The sequence below is a fragment of the Cyprinodon variegatus genome, unplaced genomic scaffold, assembly GCF_000732505.1.
Source record: "Cyprinodon variegatus isolate N-32 unplaced genomic scaffold, C_variegatus-1.0 Scaffold527, whole genome shotgun sequence".
Lineage (NCBI taxonomy): Eukaryota > Metazoa > Chordata > Actinopteri > Cyprinodontiformes > Cyprinodontidae > Cyprinodon > Cyprinodon variegatus.
In genome coordinates this window covers 310,460-321,689 of record NW_015150980.1, presented here as the reverse complement: position 1 = coordinate 321,689, position 11,230 = coordinate 310,460, and the positions used below count along the sequence as shown (strand labels likewise).

The 11,230-nt window shown below is 37.3% G+C and overlaps 1 protein-coding gene across 1 annotated transcript in view; it reads right to left on the bottom strand.

Moving 5' to 3' along the window:
• Positions 1-3,556, bottom strand: part of LOC107095184 (serine protease 27-like) — a 9,379-nt gene extending 5,823 nt beyond the window's left edge. The window contains exons 1-2 of the mRNA XM_015391172.1: positions 3,390-3,556; positions 772-792 (exon numbers count right to left, since the gene is read on the bottom strand). Coding sequence (XP_015246658.1) covers positions 772-792; positions 3,390-3,444 — 76 coding nt within the window. The 5' untranslated portion in view covers positions 3,445-3,556. The remainder of the gene's footprint in view (positions 1-771; positions 793-3,389) is intronic.
• Positions 3,557-11,230: the final 7,674 nt, after the last annotated feature.

Genomic DNA, 11,230 nt, shown 5'->3' with positions numbered 1-11,230 from the left:
TTGAGTTGCAATAAATGCAAAACTTTCTGCAGGTTCTTGTCTTTGTCGTCCACTCTATTCAGCTGGCTTTGAAAACACACCGCGAGAAGGTGGGGGCTGGGTGGTGAGGGTTACGGGGGCGAGAAACGCAAAAGTAACGCAATAGTTACTTTTACTAGTAACTAGTTACTTTTATTGTGGAGTAACTCAGTTATTAACTCAGTTACTTTTAGGGAGAAGTAACTAGTAACTATAACTAATTACTTTTTCAAAGTAACGTGCCCAACACTGTTTATATTATATATATATATATATATATGTGTGTGTATGTATATATTTATATATATATTCTTTCCACATTGTTAGAAGTTTTAGAAAATAAAAAAAATTGTCTTGAAGAGTGAATAGAGCAGATTGACAGACAATGTTGTTAAAGGCAAATTGATTATTTTTTTTTTTTTACAATTTTGGTATAGTTACTGCTCTAAGTGGGTTGCTCTGTCAGTTAAAGGCATGCTTTAGTCGCTATACTCTGATTAATGATTAAATGATTACTAAATTACATCATGATTATTCAAATAATTGATTAATCATGATTAATCAACTTAATTGTTTCAGCCCTAAAATGAAACTGTTACCATAGTTACAATTGGAGAAAATTACATATACATGTAGGACTGAGGTGAGCTGATGGAAAAAACTAAAACTAATTGTCTTGAAATATGCAGAGACAGCACATAAGCTGAGAAGAAAGAAATGGTGAAACTTGTAGAACTGGTATTTAAAACTTACCTGGCTCCTGTGATTGACAACCTGGAACACAGAACAAATGCATGCTTAGGTTTTGTGTTGAAAATTTTCCACTAAAGCAACTTGGATGACCTTGCACAAAAACTTCATAAGCTTTTTCTGCTTTCTTTTTCTTTCCCCATATTTTAAGTTTAAAACCACATTAGGTTTTGACCTGACTTAAAACCAGCATGAGAAAAAAGAGAACTGATATTTTTTTATTCAATGTTTTTCTTTAATAATTTTTTTTTGCAGTGATGCCAAATATCTTGGGGATTGTTTAAGGTTTTACCAGGTCATGCTTATTTTGAGAAACATTTTTTTCATTTACACTACTACATAACATCCCTGTAAATTACTGTAGCAAATTCCAACAAAAGAAAATGAAAAACAATCTACTGGACTTTGTTTCGAAGTTTAAAGACGTTTTACTTCCCATCCAGGAAGCTATCTCAAATCAAAATGTCAGGAATAGTGGTGATTTTGAGGTTTTATACAGTAGCCCAACAAAGCCTTGTGTTTGTTTTAAAAACATGCAAACTGAAAGGAACGACGGGCTCCACCCCCTTGGGATGGGGGTCGTTTTGGCTTCTTTTGTTAGCCTGCAATGCCCCATACCCGTCTAAGTGTCTGAAAGGTCGGTCGTTAGAGGGAATTCTTGGCCTGGCTGAATAGGCGAGGTCCTTTGCTCTGCTGTACAGGGGCTGGGACTGAGCATACCCAAACTGGGAATTTGTCATATCAGCAAGGAAATCCAGAAGACATGCAGCAGAACCCAACCCATATGTTGCTGGAGTCTCTGAAAAACTCAAGGGGATTTTCTCCAAACACAAAATCTAAGTACCCTTACCTTACAGCTACATTTTAAGCAATTTGTGTCAAGAATGTTTCTTTACCTCAAAGCTATATTTACTCATATTGGGTGTAAAAGAAATAGCACTAGCAGGCCAAGTGAATAATGCCGAGACCTGTCTGTTCTTTTAGGAACTATGCTTATTTACAAACACTGAACCCTAGGTAATAGACGCAACCCAACCTGTGATCAAAACTTACTCACACAGCTAGTCATTTTCATTAGGCGTTTTTAGTCAAAACGTACTTCATTAATGTAACTTCAGCAAAAATATTGTCTTAACAACAGAGGTGAGAGGGCATCGGCTGATGCTCATATGCACTGCACATGCAGGTGAGCAGCAGTTAACAAGCTGAATGCATTTCTGAATACATTTCTTTTAAAAAAGCTGAAAATAAAAAAAAAATACAATTTAGAATGCACAACATAACTATTTAGGAGAGTGATGACCTAGTGGTAAGGGCAAAGAGCCATCCTGAGATTGTGAATCCGAAACCTACTCCCACAGACTGCCACTCTGGCTCTCTAAGCAAGATCCTTAACACCCGATTTTTCCCCGGGCGCTCCACGGTGGCCGCTCCTCAACTGAATGGGTTAAAGGCAGAGGTAAATTTCTCCAATGTGGATCAATAAGGTTAAATTATTATTATTTCAGGAGCCTTTACCTCCAAAAATATATGAGCTTAAATTAACTTACTCCGATGTCACTGTTGATTTTATAACCACGGTGTTTAGTCACAGATGTTTAGGTCTTGAACTTAAGTGTTTTTCATAAAAAATTGTATTGTCCAAAGTCACTTGCGGTGCTATTCATTCCTGAATACTGAACAGACAAAGACTGTCTTTCACTAGCAGCGATTGATCTTGGTTGTAAGCACATTACGAGCTATCAGTGCTAGGTCAGGGAGGCTTTTTGTATGAACCTTCCACCAGAGAAAATACTAGCATCCTCCTTTGGTGTCTTCTGTTCAGTGTAGGATGTAAAATTGGCTTGTATGGGATTAACTGTGCTTGTCAAATGGCAGGAGAGGACATATTGTACAACCAACTAAATCCTTTTCTAATTTTTGCAAAAGTATTGCAGCTAAAGCCAATGCAGCTAGCTTTGTTTTGCTTCAACCTTCTGCCTCATGCTGATGTGTTGACATCATACACGTCACTGCATTTCATTGACCCGAAACATCAATGATCTGTTCATCATCTGTAACAACATCATCTGTATCAATGCTAACACATCTGCTGGCTCCAGGCAAGATGTATTTTTTGGGTGTTTGTGAATCTTACAACAATACATCTTGCTTGGAAGGTGAATTTAAACCGGCCTTTACGATAATCTATATACCTTCAAAACTGAATATATTTTATTGCTATTTCTTCAAAAGGATTATGTAGCTGGCCTATTTAGTGACACTGACATAGTCTAATATCAATTTGACAAATTATGTACTCAAATGTACTCCAAAATCAATAAAGAATTTTGTTAAGGCTAATTACTAAGCATATCATATGTAATGAAGTAATGCTTCCCTGCCAAAGATGACATTGGTGAAAAAACCTTTACCTATTTAAATAAGTGGTTTTAAATAAATGATCCTTTTGTTTTTAAGGATTTCTTCTTACTTGACTTTTTAAGTATAACAACAGTAACATTTCTTTGTACTGTACAGACAATTGTAGCTTTTGTCCCAAACTGGTGCTTAGCAAAAGCAATTGATATTTCTCAGAGGAAAAGAAAGGAAAATATGAAATGAAAATATTTCTTTCTTACCATGGCATATGAGAATGATCAAGGCAACACACTCGGAGAGCTTTTGGAGAGCCATCTTCAGAGTCTTCTGAGCTGATCAAGTGTCAAGCTTTTATAAACCTTACCTTAGATGTTTAGCTACACCCCTAATGCCATTCATTCTATTGACCACTGTAAATAATCCATCACAAGCTGTATTATTAAAGGTTTCAGCTGAAAACACGTTTGTCCTGATATATGAGTGGGGTGGTGCTTTCAGCAGATAAAACAGATCCTTACAACAATAACAAAGGATTGCAGTCAACTGGATTTTTTTCTCTCCACTCCTTTTTCTTTCTTTCTTTCTTTCTTTCTTTCTTTCTTTCTTTCTTTCTTTCTTTCTTTCTTTCTTTCTTTCTTTCTTTCTTTCTTTCTTTCTTTCAAGAAATTCCCTGGCCAGTAGAGAAATATAGTCTCTCCAACGTGTCCTGGGTCTCTCTCTAAGTCTCCTCCCGGTGGGACATGCCCGTAACACCTTGCCACGGAGGCGTACATGAGGCATCCTAACCAGATGCCCAAGCCACCTCAACTGAACTGAAGAACTGATGAATTCTTTGATTTCTATCTAGAATAAATTCCCACTTCTCTGAAACATTTTAACGTTGTATTTTCTAAGAAAGTCTGACATATTTAGCTAGGAATTTGTTGTTTTCATTGCCATTAGAAACTATTCAAACTCTAAATAACGGTGCAAGCTCTCTGAGCTTAATGGATCACAGACTAAAGGAACATATGCTGAGAGACTGGTTGTGCTGGTTATTCAGTGGTATTTCCACAAAATGTGCAAATTTTTAATTTACCTCACAGCTAGATTTTTATAAAAATAATAATAAAAGAAAATGTTCTCAACCTCAAAGCTTCATTTAGTTTTATCAGGTAGATGATCATTTCCGATTAAAGACAAAGGAATTAATGTTAATTATCTCTCTGAAATGACACCTGTTAGTAAATAGGGTGTTTAATGCAGCTAGTGGAATTTTCCCCTCAAGTTAATGTTCTAAATGAAAGAACAAGTCATACATTTGACAATTTTAGTACTGCTTTATAAATAACTATCTAATAATGTTAGTTGTAAGAGTGTTAATAGTAACAATACTTATAATATTACTACTAATAATAAAAATACTAACCATAATAATAATAATACATTGAAGTTTAATCAAAATCCTAGCTGATTGAAAAAGTACCCTTCCAACTATGAAGGCAAACACAAACAAGCAGATGCACTGAAAAATAAAAAGAGCAGAAAATCGTCCTTACCTATGAAATAAAGTAACCAAAAAGCCAAAGGTAAAGGCTCGGATGATTCCAGGCTTCAAATGAGTGTTAAAAAGGTTTACATAAACAATTTCAGTAAAATCAATAGAGAAAGTTAAACAAACAAAGCAAGCCATGTCAGTGCTATAATGACAACTACCTTGCTGGATGTTGAAGAGATCTGAATTCTGTGTATTTGGGAAGAAAATGCCTCTGAAAATCCGATAAGGCAGCCATTTTATAGAACAAAATACAACATCATTGTTGGTAAATAATTGTTATAACATCTATAGTTAAACCATACTTTGTTTTCCATTTATTAAACAACCATGTGTAATGATTTAACCACTAGTCAGGGCTTACAGATGCAGGAAACAACGACTGACATTGAGGCTCAGCACACTGCTAAGCAGAATCATTACTGTGAAATTGTGTGACAGGGTAAGAAAGCTAGTATTGTTATGAATGTCTAAAATTTCATGATTAGGCAGGCTTACTGTAAGGAAAGGACACTGTCTGCTCATGTGCTTTTTTGTTATCTGAGAACCAAGCCAGAACTGAACCGTGGCGAGCCCTACACTAGTACCATGTTAGCGCGGTTCAGTTCTGTCTGGCACGGTCCGGTTTAGTTGTGCATGCCAATTACACTCAACAGTTATCTCGGTTACCGTGCTCAGACCAATCTCTGCTAAGTTTCAAAAAGGTCGCAAGCCAGTTTGAACCAGGGATTGAAAAGTCATAGAGTTAACTTTATAGAAAAGGCCATATTTACCCATTTACATGAAACATAAATCTGAAAATCAAAAAAATGTCTGGTCAGGTAGTTTTGAAATCTTTTTGATGATATGGCAAAATATATATTCTTCCAATATAACACTCATATGAGTGTTATATTGGAAGAATAAAAAACACTTAACCTTACTTACCCAGGATGATGCTAATTAATAATAAATTAGAGGCCCACTTGTTATCTATCGGTACTGGCCACCTCATCACTTTACAATGTATTTTATTTTAACTATTTGAAGTCTACAAATACACCACTATAGTGCAATGTTACAATCCTGGCGTGATCTGTATATTGACCTAACAAATCATTTAATATATCTCAAATGAAGCCAATTTTGTTAAAATATTTTGTTAAAATATTTTCTATTTTGTAATTATTCCTTGACCAGGAATATTCTATATGCTTATTCACTAAGGGCTTTGATATTTAATGTGAGAAATATTTACTATTATTTTTGTTATTATCAGACATCTACTAGATCAGAGGTGCCAAATGTTGGCCTTTGAGGACCATAGTCTTGCAGGTTTTAATTCTTTCCCTGCTTCCAGCTTTTCATTGATAACTTATTAACAGGCTTTTGCTTAACTACATTCGGTTAGGTATTAGACTGAGGACACAAAATTCCACTGAGACAGTGGTAGGTGGTTAAAAGATTTATTCAATGAGCTCTGCAGGCAAAGCAGGGAACTGATCAGCAACAGCTGCAGGAAACTCAGGAGAATAGAGATAATGTTAGTGGCTGTACTGTCCTTAAGTTTCAATAGATCAATCAGAAAATAAGCCACTATCCTTCTCAAAGTCCCAAGGAAGGAAAAAGGAAATGGGACATGATGTAGGACTCAATTGGAGAAATGTAGATGAAATGTAGGATGGATCATCATGGTGCAGGGCAATCATAGCCAAACAGTCACAGGGTTCACTATCTTAGAAATGGGAAATTGATCAATGAAATGAGGTGCCAACTTATGACATTACATACGCAGAGGAGAGCCTTTGTGGACAACCAGCTCTTATGGCCAACTTGGGGACAGGAATCCGGCAACATTTCGGCAGTTCTGGACTGCACTGAAGACATTGTAAGTTTGGTCTTTCTAGCTGTTCTGCAGACCTGATGTCACCTTAAAGGCACAGACTGAGCTGATGGGACCATAGCCTCCCTCTCCAGGATGTTAAACACTGGTGGCTGAAAACCATAGACAACATTAAATGGTGAGAGACCAGTGGTGCTTATATGAAGATAATTAATTGTATGTTCATCTCAGGGGAGATTGTGTGACCACTTAGAATGATAAGAATCACACAGCACATGAAGTTTGGTCACAACCTCCTGGTTTGCCCTCTCCGTTTGACCATCTGTTTCAGGGCGTAAACCGGAAGTCAAGCTGATGGAGATTCCCAACAGAGAGTAGAATCCTCTCCCAAAAAAAGAGATGAATTAGGGACCTCGATCTTACACAATGTCAGTAGTGTGAGCATGGAGACGAAACACCTCTCCTCAGCAGAGAGCGGTTTCTTCAGGGAAGAGGTTAGGATTGAGGGGTGCAGATTGAATTAGTTGGAAGTCAAAGCAGGAGACAGAGGAATGTAAACAGCAACTAGTTCACAGGCTAGAACTATGACACTGAAAACCTTTGAGGGCCGACTTTGGGCAGTCCTGCTTGAGGTGTTGATTCATTTAGGGTTCTAAATTGGGGAAATGGGGGATCCTGGAAACAAACAGCCCTCTATGACAAAGGAAGTGGGTGTTTACTTTAAAACATGTGGTCAGGAAACGAGAGGTGGAGAGGAGGCTAGAAAAGACACAAACAGGACTGAATGTCCTGTTTGGTCTGGGGATGCCTTGTAAGTGAGTTTAAAATTTAACTCATGTAGTACTGTAATGTGATGAGGAAAAAGGAGAGACATGTATACCTTAGTTAAGCATTGACATTTTGAAGCATGCAAGGTAAGCAAAGAGAGGCTTGGAGATTTCCCAAGTAGGGTGAGCAATGTTTATGGAGGCCAGGGGGCCAGACCTTTATTAGTTTGAATGACTAGCTCAAGTTGCTGAATCATGCTGCATTCTGGAGGCATACTTCTAAGTGAGCTCTATTTATGCGTGAATGTGGGACCATGATTAAAAAAGCATGTGCCGGCGACGAAAACATGTACCGTTTGAGTTAAATGGATTATCAACAAATCAACACTTCCAGGTTAGCACTAAGTCAGTTTTCACACAAATATCAATCAAATTCAGATTATTTATATAGCACCAATTAACAACACCTCACTTTAAGGGGACAGTACAGTCAGATTGTTTAAAGGTTTCTGTTAAAGGAAAACAAGTTGATTATATCGAATCATGGACTTGTAAAACTTGCTCCACCTGGATGAGCTTGTGGCATTTATTTTAACTTGCATTTTGTCTTTGACTCTTGAGCAATCCTTCACACTGAGCAAGCATGCAGGGACAGCAGAGAGGAGAACGTTTTCAACAGGAAGGAACCTCGAGCAGAATCAGGCTCAGCGTGAGCAGCCTTCTACCAAGGCCAACTGGGCTTCAAAAAGATAGAAGTAGACACACAAATATAAGCAGATATTCTAAAGGTAACTGTTAACTAGCTCCAAAGGCGACCCTGTTACGGAAAGACACAGCCAGATGAGCTCTGAGCCAGTTTGGATGCCAGAGGATGAAAGAGAGTATACATAGTTCATCACAGTAAAAGAAACAGGAATTAATAAAGAGACCTGCCCAAGTTCCAACATCGATAAACAAAGGTGTTGTTGGCAGCAGCCAGGCTGATATTAAAACCAGGATGAAATCACAGTCCACAAGAGTAGACCAGATGAAGCTACTATGACAAGAAGAGCAGAAAGAACATAACATTATGGGTGGAACTTAACAAATACTGCAGAATGGGGGAATAGAGATAAAATACAGTAGAAAGAGGAAAAGTGGTCCCTTTGTTCTCCAGAACTTAAAATAATAGCAGCATAAATATAGAAAATAACTCAGGATAACCAAACCTTTTTGGATGAGCTATGAGAAAGGTAGAGCAAAGGAAAAACACCAGTCAACCGAGCCCAGGCACCAGACACCCCCCAGTGCCCCCCAATGGACTGCAGGCATAGGGTCAGGGCAAGGCAGGTGGCAAAACAGAACCACATCACAGGATGAGATACATCCAGGCACTGTGATTGTATCCCACCAGTCAGCTGACCCCCCCTCAGAGGGACGGAGCCAAACTGTCCAACATCCTGGACCCCCACCCTGTGGCATGAACTGGTATCCCCCATCCCCGCAGAAGAACAAGACATCAATGCCATAGGATGGGAGCCAAAGGGGGCCGGATTTTAGGGCTTTATGTGCTAAAAGGAGGATTTTAAATTATATTATGGATTTAACATAAACCTAATTAGGGAATACCCTGGTAAATAGGATCTCTCTATTAATTGTCCTACCTCCTTCCTTACTGCCAGCGCTCTTCAGACAGCATTCAACAGCAACAGCTGTTGCACTTCAGCTTTGGGCGTAGAGTCCTTTGCAATTTGCTGTGTTGGGTCAAGTCAGGATCTCAGCAAAACGATCTTCCTAAACGAATGCAGTGGAAAATTAATGGATAGCTTAGTTTCAAAAGTGTGTTCTAGCATGATTAGAACACACTGACTCATTCAGTTTCTTTAAAAATTCTTAAATACGTCCTTCTATTGTTACCCAAAAACTGAAGGAATGACAGATAATGGGAAAGCTTGGTTTATTTGTGACAGATAATGCAAAATTCACAGATTCAGAGAACGTCAAAAGAGCTTAACTGAGTCGTCACATTCTGCAACAAGAAGTTCCATAGCTGAAACCTGAGCTTTTAATTCAACTTTACAAAACAAGTCTAAGCAAATATTGACTACCTGTGTTCCCAAGCTCATATGTGCATTGTTTTGTTTCTGATACATGATTTGGTTGGCTTCATATACATTTTCTTTCAAAAAACAAATTGATTTATTTTGCCTTTGCAAGTCAGTAAACACACTTCTGTTCTAGTTATGATAGACAATTATCTGAAAGCCAGTCTTTGTAAAGAACTTCTTTTCAGTATCTTGAGTGATTCTCTCAGAACTTAAAACAAAATAATTTTCAAATTACCACCCCTGCTTGCAGAATTTTGAATTTTGGTTTGTTACTCTCGACCAACATCTAAAAAAAAGTTTAAATTCCCCATCAAAATCAGAATGCACGAAATAGTAAACAAGCAGCTGCCAAATCACACATGCCGTGAGAACAAGTCACACTGACTGACAGCAAGGAATTATTGTTCTTTTCTTAGTGTGTACAGGGTGAGACACTGATGATCATATTTTCTGATGACATTCACAGATGTCTCCCATCTGTTTGTCTGAGATAAAATTTGATATGGGCAGATATTTGTTTCTGACTGTGGAATTTATACAATGTCCTACAAACATTGACAGTATGTATTGATGTTAACTGACATAACACATTTTTATTAACCCAACACACTTACAAACATGGCGATGTTCAGGCCCAAGTATCCAGGTCACTGCTTTTTGAGGGTCAAAACATCTTTAGTGATACAACAATATCTTAAACCAGGGGTTTGTTATGTTTAAATAATATCTGACTGCAAAAAGAACAGGTATAATTAATTCTGATATTCAGCTAAATTATTAAACAATGCAAATAGCTGAAATAGAGGCACCTTTTGGCACTTAAAGTGAATTATGGAAAATGTATTGCATTGTTTATTGATGTGATTGATGGCCTAGTGTTTAGTGTTTGATGTGCATTTGCATTCAGCCCCACTGAGTCAACACTGTATAGAAACACCTTTTACTTTGATAACAGCTACAATACTTTCTATTATCAAAGTGTGCATTGATCAAAATGATTGCAGCTCTGACTGACGATTAATGTCCTGCTGAAAGGTAAGCCTCCGCCACATGCTCATATCCTTTTTAGGCCTATAAAATATTTTCTTCGAGGAATGCTTGTTATTTAGCTCATCAATTTTCTCATAAACTCTTCCCTGTCCTCATAAATTAATATAATCTAGATAGCAGGATTATGTAACCTGCATGCTTCCTGATGAGGATGGTATTTATAGGGTTTTTAGCTGCAAGCCACCAAAAGTGTTTTTTGTTGTACTCTAAAACATTTTCTTTTGGTCTCACCTGACCAAACCTCTTTTGACAACATATTTACTTTTTAATTCTGGACTAATTATAGTAACTAAAAAAGCACTCAAAGAGCGCAAACCTCCTCCAGACAGCACATTTTCCCCAAAATTGTGACTTACACTTATAGGTAAAAGACGATCTCGATTATTAACAAATTTAAAATAAATCTTTCCTTGGCAGCAGGGAAACTTGTGGTTAAAAAAAAAATGCTATAAAATCCGTACATTAGTTTTCTTTCCGTTTTCTTGTGTTTTTTTCTTCAGTTAAATAGCACCAGACTTTTTGAATCAGAGGGGAACTGCTTGTTTCACGAAATATCACTTTCTCACAATGTTAGAGAATCTTTTAAAATATTACTATATCCAGTTCACAAAAATGTAATGGATTGTTCCTTGGCATGAAAAATACGATTTTCATATTACTCTGCACACGTGCTTTTAGGCTGTAGGGGAAAACTGAGGAAATCAGGGCATATACTTTTGATAGTATTGGAACAGTTACTTTCTTGACATGATGCCACAGTGCTTACAAAGGTTTAAAACATGTAAATATATGTCCATCTTGTCATAAGGTACAGATTTTTTTTTACCAGTGTACCCTATTC